Source organism: Pyrgilauda ruficollis, unplaced genomic scaffold, assembly GCF_017590135.1.
Source record: "Pyrgilauda ruficollis isolate IOZ18807 unplaced genomic scaffold, ASM1759013v1 scaffold30, whole genome shotgun sequence".
Lineage (NCBI taxonomy): Eukaryota > Metazoa > Chordata > Aves > Passeriformes > Passeridae > Pyrgilauda > Pyrgilauda ruficollis.
Genome location: NW_024524378.1, coordinates 420,723 through 433,606, shown reverse-complemented (window position 1 = coordinate 433,606; position 12,884 = coordinate 420,723). Strand labels below are relative to the sequence as shown.

General features: G+C 42.8%; 1 protein-coding gene across 4 annotated transcripts in view; it reads left to right on the top strand.

Moving 5' to 3' along the window:
* The window catches only part of TRIM55 (tripartite motif containing 55), a 37,973-nt gene extending 25,488 nt beyond the window's left edge, over nucleotides 1–12,485 (top strand). For 3 of the 4 annotated variants that reach the window (XM_041473717.1, XM_041473715.1, XM_041473710.1), the window contains one exon: nucleotides 11,377–12,485. In XM_041473717.1, coding sequence (XP_041329651.1) covers nucleotides 11,377–11,496 — 120 coding nt within the window. In that variant the 3' untranslated portion in view covers nucleotides 11,497–12,485. The remainder of the gene's footprint in view (nucleotides 1–11,376) is intronic. The other variant, XM_041473713.1, reaches the window with a different exon arrangement.
* The last annotated feature ends 399 nt before the right edge of the window (nucleotides 12,486–12,884 follow it).

Below are 12,884 nucleotides of genomic sequence, written 5' to 3'. Positions count from 1 at the left end.
CTTTCTATGTGGTCTCCAGTGACATCTTTGTGATTTATTTAATAATGAAGTAGAAAGGAGGTGAAGGAAAAAGGCATTTTGGTCTCAGATACTATTTGCATAAAAATGGTTTTATTCTCCATGCATAGTGAAGTGGCTGGTTAGACAGTTTATGTGTCTTTATTTTTCATATGAAAGATCAGGTCACTGCCCTTGTTCCTTTGTGTGATAAGCCCCAAAAGTCAATAACAAAATTACTTTGAATAACTGTATAATTATTTATAATAGTAATATAAATCTGCATGACTCTCATCATAAGAGCAGCATATAATTTATTTTCAGGCTCTTTTTAATAGAATGCACCAATAAGGTATTCATTGTTTTTCAGCAGCAAAAAGAGATCAGTTCCCCCATTAATTCCCAACATTTACTTTATTTAAGGGTCATTTCACTCTAAGAAATTGTATTGATGCATCTATAAATTTCCTCCAGAATGTGGGAGCAGGGATAAGGCAACAGGAGTCACAGCCCACAGGTGTGTAGATTGCTTGGTGTAAGAAGGGCCAAAAGAAGATTATTCAGCACGAACAAAATAGGTAACTCTGCATCATACAGCTTCATCCTCCTTCGGGGAGAGCTGAAGTCAGCACTGTGGTCACCACGGGCTGCTTCTGCCTCTGATGGAGAAGGAGAGGCATCTCCAGCAAGAGCAAGTTCAGCAGCAGCTGCTGCTTCTCACTTGGCTCCTCTCCACCTGCCTGCTGAGTGCGAGGTGACATTGTCCCAGCCCAGCTTCCTCTGTTCGGGGTCTAAAGCTGGGGAGATCTGAGCCTCTGGAGATGACAACCAGCAGCAAATGATTACAGCACGGGGAGCAGGAATAGCATCAATGAACGGCCTTGCCACCATGGGGAGGGGTGTGTTAGTGGTGGGTGACACAGACATTAGCAAGCAGCCCTTTCCAGTGCATGGGAGAAACAGATCTTGGAGTCCCACAGCTTTCCCTAACCATATTTTGTTGGCAACATCTCTCATGCAGTGAAACCATATAAATTTGGGAGCGTTCATGAAAGTCTTGATTTGTCTGTCTGTGGTTACCCAGTTGATTTCACCTAAGATGAAGTACTGGACCCTACATCCTGCTGCTCAAATTCCCCATAAGAAAAGGGTCTGTCTGTGGCTCCAAAGGGCTCCAGCATATACATTTAGTCTGAAATGAAATGCAAGTTAATCATCCACAAACAGTAGCCTGGTTTAATTTCCCTTTGCAGCCAGCAAGTACAGTGCTTTAATTCCACGAGGATATAAAATATAATCAGGACTGAACTGTCTGGGAGGAGAAATACTAATGGAATGGCCTATGCTAATCTTGTTTCATTAGTTTTAAAATTTTCTATTACTTGCTTGCAACCTTATGCCATCTGCCAGAATTACCATAAGGACAGTCTTCTCTGTATTCATGTACTGTAGTTCTCTTTGCCCTGCTGCTGAATACTTCAATTTCAACTAGTGATCCTTCTTTTTTTTTTTTTTTCATGAGATGATAGCTTCAAATCACATCAGAGAGGTCAGTATTTAGCTAAGTTTCAGCTGCTTGGTTGTCCTGTCAATATGCAGACAACATGGACAAAATAAGATCATTGAAAAACAAAATAAGGCCAAGAGATTGTGCTGTGTTCTTTGCTCACATACCTCCACTTTTCTATCAGGGTATAAAAGGCAGGGTCCCACATTTTAGCACAGCGCTGCTCTGGAATGTTTGCACAAGCATGGCAGCGGAACACAAATAAGAATTGTTCTCTTCACCAGATTGGAAACTCAATCTTGCCAATCTGCTCAGGTAAGGAAGACAAGCACCTACTTCAAGGCAGCTGTTCCAAGAGGGGTTTCTTGCTCAAGAGAAGGCAGTCTTGCGAGGCTGGATCTTGCAGGAATGGTGCTAAGAAAGGGTCTCCATTCCCAAAACAAGCTTTCCACAGTTTCCCCCAGAGCAGAACAGGAAGTCTGTTAGCATCAGCCACGGGCATGGCCCAGGTAGCTCTCTTCCAAGACACCAGCTGCTGCTCCCAAAGCTCTCTCCTCCCTGCAACAAGTGTGTTTAGTGCTAATGAGAGATCCAGGAACGCAGACAGCAAAAATCAACTTGATATTTGCAATCTAGGTCTTTATATACCTGCATTTTACCTTTTCTTAGGTGGAAAACTGATGGGTTTAGTCCTGCACTATTAAAAAATCTGCAAGGTTTGACTGAATGAAAATGAGTCATCTGTCCTCCACAAAGCTGAGCTTTTTGTAGGAGACCCTTGAATCAGCTGGTGTAGAAGCCCAAATCAAACTCTGTTTCAATCTTCTTCCTAAATAGCTCTTAAATTATCTCAGGGGAGGGGGCAGGGTGGTGGTAGAGGGGAGCACTCAGCCTGTACCTGAACAAACACTAGATGCAGGAAACTCGCTTAACAATCAAGAAATGCTGCCTTTGCTTCTCAGTAGTTTGACTCAGTGAGTTGGGACTCAGTGACAGCAGCTACATCTGTGGCCATTCAGGCTGATGTTCAGTTGGTGGTAAATTTTGCCTGTAAATTTCCATTTTGTTTCTTGACTCTGTGCTTCGGGTGAATTTTTTCCCCTCAGTTTGGCAATACATGCAGAGGAGATCAGCAAAGTCTTGATTGTTCCTCTTTTAACACCTCCCTCTCCTTTAATTTTGAGAATTATCTGGGTGATTCAGAGACAGCAGTGATGAGTCGTGAGGGCAATGCATTAAGACCAGATTTCAGACAACAGTTTCTCATAATTAAAATGAGTGGCAAATACTTCACCTGAAGTTTTCCCTCAAATAGTCTGCTCTGCTGTTTGTCTGGTGAGTCATAGATATCATCTGATTTATGGATATTTCATTTTTTTCAGTCTATTACTAGTAAAAGTATCTCCACAGTGACAGTTTGGACAAAATTATTTTTCCTGTTGAAATTAATACAAAGCCAGGCTCACCTAGACATTATCTTTCTGTGACTAGATCATTTAAATACTGAATTGTACCTCCATTCAGCCTCCTCCTCCAAGCATCACTCGTTCTGCTCATCGTTAAGGAGTTTGGAAAGGAAAATAGAATGTAAACAAAAAATATTTCTTAATCACAGATGAACTGTTGCTGGTTTACATCACTTTGTGGTAGATGTTTGTCACAGCTACACAAACCATCTGCTTTTGGAGTATTTGGTTAGTTATCTTACTGCCTTGAGACAGCCCAGGCTCTCAGTGCAGCCATTCACTCACCTCTGGAAAGCAGCACTGGCACTCCTGTAACCATTAGAGATGGATCAATATTTAAATGCCAGCCTATCTGATTGAAAATCCCAGTGGTGGTAATTAGTTAACTGGGCCTGAGCCCCTATGTTTGGGAAGGGTATCATTCCACTGGCAGGGTTTCCAGGCTTGTGAGCAGGTGAGGGGCTGGATGCAGCACCCTGCAGTGCCCACCTACTGTGCTTTTAAAGTGGAGATAAAGACCAGGGGGCCTGCATGTGCAGCCAAAACTAAATGGAAAATGGGGAGACAGACATATCAAACAGTGATGATTCAGTCTTGTATCTCTTTTCAGGTGATATATATTCCTGGCATCTTTGCAATTTTCCTCAGGTCATTAAGTAAGAGACCAGTGACTAATTAAAAAACCCTGTTATCCCTGGCTGCCAGCCAAGAGGTGCTGCGATGTTCAAACCATGCTACAGATGTCAAACAGACATCATGCCTTTGACTGAGCAGAGAATGAGGATCTCACAGTCCTGGGGGATAAGTGATCTGAATTTCTTACTGCTCTTTTCAATTTAGAGAGCACCCTAGAAAATCTGCCTGAGTCTATCTCAGCCACTGAAGGTGGTGATCGAAATACAGATCAGTCACTCAGAGCACTCCTGGCTCAGCACTTCTGTACACAGAAGTGGTTTTTGTTCATGATGAAACACTTGCTGTATGACTTATTCTATTACAAAATGCCTTACCAAGAAAATGTAGCTGTCATTTCCCCCATTAGTGCTGATGAGCCTCTTCAACATCTAGCAAAATATTTGTTTTCTAAATACATTTGTTTTTATATTCATGGACAAATTCAAAATTTAGTTTTATAAAATAAATAAATTTTTTTTAAAGAAAAATTGAGCTGGTGCCTGCCCAGATGCAGGTCCGTTCCAAGCTTGCCTCTGGTGGCAGTGACTGTGATCTGTGCTCTATTCCCTGTCAATACCTGGTCAATAACTGTGACTGAATCCAAAGCTCTAAGAGCAGAATTTATCACAGCTTCCTTGGATTTCACCTGGGAACAGTGTGAGATGGACAGAAGGAAACTCAATTTAATATCTTGCTCATCACTTGGCCGAGTGCTGTGCAAGCAGGCCGGCATTGCTAACGGGCAAGCAGAGATTACAATGTGAGATTTGACATGACAGACATCCATCTGGGCAATCACAGTGCTACTCACTGAGCAATTTTGGAGTTTTGGAGCGGAGTCATAGCTTGGATAACAGCTTCAGTTGCTGTGGTTGCAGTAAGGAGCAGATTCAGGCAACTGGAGACATGGAAAAATGAGCACACAAAGAAAAAGTGGTAGCAGCAACAGCTGATGAGGGAAAAAAATGTTGTAACTGTGGCCAAGACTTTCTTCTTCTGTTATGTGGTGGCTTTAAGGAATGGCAGCAGGTTGCTTTAGCTGACAGTCTGTCTTTTTGCACCTCCACTGGTTTTGTGTCTCAGAGAGGCTGTGCTGTGCCCACAGCTCACGTACACCACTCTCACCCCCTGCAGGCTTACGAGAGCCCAGGTCAGCCAGTCACTCACAATGAGAGCAGCGCGGGATGAGCCTCCGAGCACGGGATGTGTATGTCTACACACCTCAAAGCTATGCTGGCTCTGTTATCTGATCCCACAAATGGAGCTCCAGGGTGAATCACAGCCTGAACTATCACTGTGTCATTCACTGGATTTCCAAAAGTTCCGTTTGCAGAGGAAGAAAAAGCTTTGAAATACAAAAGTCCACATTAGTCAAAGGAAAGACTGCCTGACAGAGACAGGACATTAAACCATTACTATTTTTGCTACTTCTCCCTGAAAGCTAATAGCAAAGCTTCTACAATGCAGATTAGATTTATTACTGCCGTGGAGAAGTTCTTGGAAGGTCTTTACTTCACATTTAACTTGTTAATCTGAATTCATATCTATTTGTGACAAAGCAGCAGTAGGAGGAAGAGGGAAGAACTGATATTCACAAGTAGCTTCCTGGCACTGGTGACCAGCGTGTACTACGTGACCAGCAGTTACTCCTGCAGCCTCTCAACAGGATCCTTCCTTTGCTAGACAGTTCTCCAGCAGGGCTGGAAGTGAGCAGCAATGGTAAAAGGCTGATTGATCAGGAGGTCCCAAAAAACCTTCACTCCGAGAGGAATGAAGAATGGTGTGGGTAGATGCAGGACAGGCTGTTCTGATCATGCAGCCTTAATATTCGCATGTTTTTAAGACTCTCCTCTTGGGTTTCCTTCATTTTCCTGGCCAGTAGTAGGACTAGGTTTCATGCAAAAATGTAGTTAATTACTGTCAATAAAAAGTTGGATCAATGAGGTGCAGCAGTGGGTCAAATATTACACAAGTATGCCTTTTCTTCTTTGAGTTATGAAAAAAATAGGTGACTTTTATAGGGGAACTGTATGTCATTTGTCCCAAGTAATGCTGAGAAGAAAGCTGCTCTCCCACACCATGCTCTAATGCAGTTCCCACCACAGGTTCAAGTGTCTGGACCTCCATGTCCCATGGGAGATGCATTGAACCTATACCAAAATAAGCCAGTTGGGCTGTTCTCCTCTGAAATATATTTTATCACTTTGAGATCATTATGTATGAGACTGCATTAGACATAATTCACAAAATGTTAATTGTAAGATATTGATGATCTATTGAAAAAAGGCATTTCCTCCCGATGGACTTAAAATTCATTACTGACCACTATTAAGAGAGTGGTATGTCTAATTCTGTGTCTGATGGAGCTTGTCTGTGCATATAATTTTGTCTGCTATCTTATGTATTTCTGTGGCAGGTAATTGTAGCAAATATTTTGGAGAATGCTCTGTTGATTCCCACTGATAAAAATGATCCATGCAAAATAAGCAGCCTCTTAGCTTTGAAACAATATTGTTGTGATATACGTGACAGCTGCCAGGTGTTATGCTGAAGGAGCTAGACTGCATAAAAATATGAAAACAAAATGCTTGAACTAAAGTTTAAACTATTTAAAAATAACCTGTTGTGCTCCCTTTGTTTCCGCTGCCTGGAAGTGTTGAGTGCCAGAAGTGTAACACTTGACATTTGAGGCAGACAAACATAGCCTACAGATTCTGTGATTGCTTTGCAACCAGCTAGCATTTTTTAATCGTGCCTGTTCTTGTCAACACTGGGGGTTGTTTCTAAACAAGCCAGCTAAAAATGGGAATTAAATTTAATTTCTAGCTCATTTTCTGAAGCTACAGAAACCCCGGAAGTAAGAAACCTGTATTTTCACTGCTTCTCTCTCCAAGACCCACACTTTCTAACAAATTCACACCCTTGCTCTCCTGCTGGATAAAAAGGAGGTAGCAAAGACACTGGGTAGCTCATGTGCCTCTAAGGGTGTGGATCCAGTTTTTCCTCTGGCAGAAAAGGTGATTCAGGAGTTTTTTGCCAAATGGCCCTGCCTCTTACTGCTTCCCAGATGCCACCACTTATGGGGCATTTGTGCTGAGGCAGCTGTTTGTTGAGCTGCGCTGAAATCAAATCATTCAAATGATCCAGGTTTAAAAATATCTTCCTTCACCTCAAAAAAAAAGGTAAAAAATTTGATGTTGTTCCAGTGACATTCCCATTCAGCACAGCCCTTCAAAGAGCTGCAGCAATCCAAAAGGGCAGTGAACCATGGAACCAAAGCAGGAAGAGGTGAATGGGGATCCAAGAGGCAGAACCTGCTTTGGGTAGCATTGTTGCTCCAGAAAACATACATATAGGTTGTAACCAACCACCTTATCCATCTACATTAAAGTAGATTATGAAGCCATTCAGCCCTTCCCCTTTCCTTCCTGCTTCCTAAATTTAAGAGTTTGTGATCTTGTAAAATAATACTGCAGTCAAAGTTCTGAATTCCTATCAAGGAGTGTTTTGATATCCTGAAATACTTGACTGGAATCTTTCTTGTATCATTGCTTAAAAGCCAGATGTAGTCTAACCCCGTCACCCAGAGTGTCTGTAGAGAGTGAAACGGGTACCTCCAGAGAGCAATCCACTTCTTTGAAGATGGGACAAATCACCCTCTGGTTGTGCCTTTCTCTGATCACTCCCATTAGAGGGGATGAACGGAGTTTGCCTGAACGGGAATCTTGTTTCTGGATGACTAAAGTTTGTCAATACAAATCCCAGCCTTTGTACCTAAAAGCTGCTGAGGTTAGTGCTGGTAAAGCAGAAATCAATGTGTAGACTTCATTGTATTTCAAATATATAAAAGGCCTAGACTACATATTTTCCCCCAGCATAAACAGGATAACTTCTGGGACCTAATAAATGAAAATGTTATGACAAACCATCCCACTGGCTTGTTTCCTCATCCCCACACCCTTTTACAAGAACCCTGCACAGATTTAAGTAGAGTCCTGCTTATGGATGCAAATACTGAAAGATGCTGAATATTTGCAACTTTGAAGCGACTCATCAGGCTCAACTCTGAGATCCTTATATTGTTTATTCATGCAAATTCCAGCGTGCCAGATGCTGAGGAGTGCTGAATGGCTGTTCAGTGGGAGTTGTGGTTGCTCAGCACCTCCACAGAATTGGCAAGTAAACTCCAGCCTGGACTTTGCTTATGGGAAAAACAAAACCAACCATCAGTCATGCATGGTGTACTTCTCTCCCCACTTCATGAGCTGGCCTGGTGAAAATTCCTGGTGCTTATTGAAAGCACCATCTGATGTCACTCGACGCCACAAGGGAAAACATAAATCAAAGTGTAAGTATTCAGCACTCTCTCAGCATTGGCCTAATGTGATGAATGTAATCTGAGGTAAACACTTTAGTTATTCCTTATTACTTTTAGGGACCCAAAGGGTTGGGACTTGTTATTCTAGGTAATGTGAAAAACAAGTCCTACCCAGGAGATCTCCAAGACAAAGATAAAGCTCAGGCAGAAGCTTGACAAGTTACCTAATAGCAATGGACAGACACAATGAAGTGTTGAATCTGGACTGTCTTAAAGGCATGTGGCAAGGGTTGTGCCATGCTCAGCAGTGAGCTTTCCTCTGGGAGCAGAGTAGGGTTGCAGTAACAGGGAGAGCAAGATAATCCAGCATGAGACTACAAGGACCTGCAGAGCAGTCACGTCTTAATCCCAAAGACCTGCTTCTGCATTGTCTTTCACAATCAAAACAGGTGGTTCAAAACAGGTCTTTTTCTGTAAAATCTACAGCTGAACTCTTTGTCTTGGACAATTCCAGCACACTGTATAACTCTGAGTTGTGTGGGCTGCTGTTGGAAGGGAAGAATGGACTTATTAACACGGACAAAGTTGCTGCTGGCGTCTTTTGATGGTTTCTTGTCTTACACAAAGAGAGCATACCTCAGTCACTGTGTGATTCAGAGACAAACACTGAAGTGTCACAGGTGTGAAAACACAAGCCTAAAAGCCAAGTAATGGCCCTACTGTCAGTTTTGTGCTTGCTTCACTCCTGGCTGGGCGTGATGGAAAATGATTGGTTTTGGAAAGGCGCATGGAGGTATTGCAGACTAGCAGCCTGCTGAGCGCAGCAAGGTGCAGGGAGCAAATGCTTCAGCCAGCCAAACCCAGTGGGAATGTGTTGGAGTTCCAACATTGTTTTGCTGACACAGGAAGATGTCATCGCAGCAAAATATGAAGGAGTTAACACATTATGAAATACAATTTTGGCAGTGATGCAGACAAAGGTTGTTGTGCTTGAAATGCAGTACCAGCAGCGCTGGTTAACAGGGTAATGCAGTCAGCTTGCCAGTCTAAGACATTGCATTGTGCTTTCTTTCTTCTTATATATTGGGTCCAAATCCTATGAAACACTCAGCATAACTTTAAACTCGTAGATAGTTCTTTGCTTCAAAGTTAGTCTTGTTTTACTGTAAGTTTTTGGATAGTGGCTGGTTAGAACAGCAAGTGAAAGTGCTAAAGGAAGCCTTCCTTGCACCGGAAGAGAAATGGCAAGGTACCAGTGTGGATTAAAATTTAAAAAAAAAAAAAAAAAAAAAAAAAAGCAGGAATTGTGTTTTAAACCTCTTGCCAGTCCTATTCTTTTACAGGGTGAGATGTGAGGACCATGCCTGCTTCCACACCCTGCTAAGGCATTAGTGCACACAATTGTACAACCAGTTTCAAAATTACTCTTAGCTAGTCGAGGCACTCTGACTGCCCTTCCAAAAACAAAGGCAAAATTTTCAGCATCACAAAAGACTAATGAACCACCTACGCTTCTGCATCTGCCAAGATGAAGAGAGCACCAAATGCCTTATAACTCAGAGTTTAGCCATGTATTTACTGTAGTCACGTTGAAAGGTTTGCAATCAGCACTTTCCAGGGCTGAGAGGCAGATTTTCTATAATCAGGCCTCGATTAGTTTCCTGCCTTTCAGCTGAAGATCTGGCCCCCTGGGCCCAGTTCTTTACCATACTTTTGCATGAACCTGGGAGACAGCCCTTCTCACCAGCATTGCTGGAAATGGGTTTTGCATTCAAGTAGACAGCTGTTTCTCCCATGTTTTCACCATGCTTGTGGTCTCCATAAAATACATTATAAAGTTGGCAAGCAAAAGCTAACTGCGAGATCCCTGTTTGGGTTTTGCAGTAAGTAGCAATGAGTGCCTTGCTTTGAAAATATGAATCTAAGTCAAAGATTGGTTCACATTTCAAATAGTAAAGCAGTTTCTCAGATAATATTTCATTGAAATTAATAGGGCTGTTTCACTTTAGAGCAATCAAGGATATTGATAAAAATGGCACTGTGAACTCTAATTAGATATAAATAAAGAAACAAGGATCTATTTCTTTTCATACCTTCATGCTGTCTTGTTTGTTGATGACACTGAAATAGGTAGTAACTGGAATGAAGCCCAATAGCTAATTTATCCTTAACACACCACTAGTTTTACTTATTCTTGTAGCACACTTCAACAGTAAGTACTTACAAAAATGCTTAGTAAAATCACCCATCCCATGCTTCAGTTCCTCAAAAGCATCCCCGTTTCAATGTTTGTTGCTGGATGTATCTATTCAAAACACTGCTTAAGTAACTTTCTGGTTTAGGACAATTCTATAAATGACTGAGATGTTGGAATTCAGAGGCTATTTCTTTATCATTTGCCCTCTATTGAGTAGTACGTTGATATCAAATAGTTCACCTGAGATCATGCTGAGGTATCCAAAGTAAGCTAAAACCCTGCACAAAGAAGACTGGCAGTGTGGCTGGTTTAATTTTAGGAATGTACAATAATGTATGTGTGCATCTAGGAATACAAAGGGAAAAAAATCCTGTCTATTGCAAGTTAAATTGCAGTTTTAATGATGAAGACACAAGGCTTTCCTTAGCTAGCAAATCACACATTTTTATATATTTTATCTTTAATAGGATTTCTGATCCTATCACAAAGCAGTCTTCATTCCTTGCCAAAGGAATCTGGAACTAGTATAATATTTCTGCCTATTACACTGGTCTGTGAACTATTCAACTAATTTTAGAAATTCCTTTTAATAGCAGCTATTGTATACAAGTCCAGATTCCTTTTTCTACTGTAAGTGTAGGACACCTATGCATAAAAGAAGACAGATATAAACTGAAGTTTATATCTCTGTATTATTTACTTCCTCTTCCTCATCAGAGTTCAATTGAAATGAAATAAATATTAGAAGACTTTAAAAAAAAAAAAAAAAAGAAAGAAAACACTTCCAAGGCAGATTTCATAACAGCAGAACAAGTATCATTTTGAGTGGCAATGCACTGGCAATAACATTTGGCTCTGGTTCACATCAATCTGGAGGCCCAGCTACACAAGCCAAGCTGGCTCAGGATCACTTCTGAACAGGCATTTATCACCTTCAGTGCAATAATATTCCAGAGGTCCAAATCAGGACAAAGCCCTTTGCACAGATGCAACACGCTCACCCAGCATAATCCTTCCTCAGACACTGGTCATGGCAAGAGTCCCTCTGACTTCTTTGGTGTTAGAAGTCTTGTCTTAGCTTCCCAAATTTCCATGCTCCCTGCCTTTTCCCTTATTTCCCAATTCATTCTGTTTCCCTGCATGTTGTGAAATCTTATGGATTTTAATGCAATTCATATTTTCCTCTTCCATTTATCAACCTTTCCTTCCTTTGCAGACTGGTTCTGAGCCATACCCTCAAGGACGAGTGGAGGAAGATCCCGTGAGCAGTGAGAGGGGTGACGAGCCGGCTCGTCATGTCTTCTCCTTCTCGTGGTTGAACTCACTGAATGAGTGATGACTCACCCTGGCTGGCTTCTGGTGTGCTTCTCCTCAGAAGGACCGTGAGCACAGGCAGCCTGGCTGCAGTCAGCACAGAAACTGGCCTGGGAAGGGGCATCCGAGCAGGTTTCATTCCTAGGAACTCAGCTGACCTCCACACCATACCCTTGAACTGACAGACCTGAGAGGGAGGGGAGCATGGGGACAGATTACTGTATGTATTGTAGTCAGAGTGTTTTCCAATATTTTCTTGCTTCCAAGGGGGAAGAAGCATCACTACAGCTTTAGGCTGAGCACTGCTAGTGTTTTTTAACTCACTTGATGGCACATCCCCATGTAGGTGTAAACACTTCACCAATGTTCTTAGCTAAAACGCTGGTATGACATTCTCTAGTAGCAGCCTTTGCCAAAACAGTGTTTCTCCTCAGTATCCTCCTGCGTCCCCGCTTGTCAGTGCTGGTGACTTCAGTGACACTATCATGTCCTTGGCAGCCCCAAGTCAGGGTTGTGTCTAACAGTACTGGTGCTTCCCAGGCTGTGGAGGCTGAACACGGGAGCGAAGAAGGAAGCTGCCATTTCTTCCTTTGCACTTGCTCTTCCTACTACACCACAACAGATGACGCTCGCAGAAACACATTATTTGTAAGGAAAATTCCCAGTGGCGGGAGTGAGGAAGAGACACTTATCAAAAGCACTGGCCAAGACCCCCCCACAGCTCTGAGTGTGTGGGGCAGTTGCTGAAGTGCTGCCCAGTCTGTCCAGGCATAACCTGTGTCCGTGTCTTCTCAGCCATCAGTGTGTGTACAAAAGGGGACATGTTCTTACATGAAACCAGGGTGCAATAAGGTGGTCACAGGTATTCACTCAAGGTTTAATTTGAAGCCACTGTGCTGTGCTGTAGAAAAGGTAGATGCTGACTTTCCTGTTCCATGTGCATTGCAGATGTTGAGCCATCAAATGAAATCAAATTTGTGTCTTAAAAGAGGCTCTACAAGTTGTACTGAAGGCAACTCTCTGTGGTTTTTGTCACCGTGAGTAGGGTGTCAACACTTAGCAGTGTTTAAGAGATTGGCAGGCTGCCGGGATGCTCGGTGCCATAGGGGACCAGGTGTCAAGCTCTGCACTAGGGTTACGTGTGGATCTTTCCCAAATCCCCGAGCCAGGCCCTCACTGCGCTGTTTTGGCAGGGGCCTGTGTGGGACCATAAGGCTGCGCTGTGCCCCGGCAGGACTGGTGAGCTGGCAGCGCAGGCTGGTTAGCAGGCTCTGGGGGGTCGACCCCTGTCCTGGACACCCGATGCTACCGGCACTCGTTGGTGTCTGTTTTCCCTGGAGAACGTTCCCTGGAAAACTCTCCTGCAAGAGTTTTGGAGGCTGCACAGGCGAGCTCCGCGCAAAGCTTTGG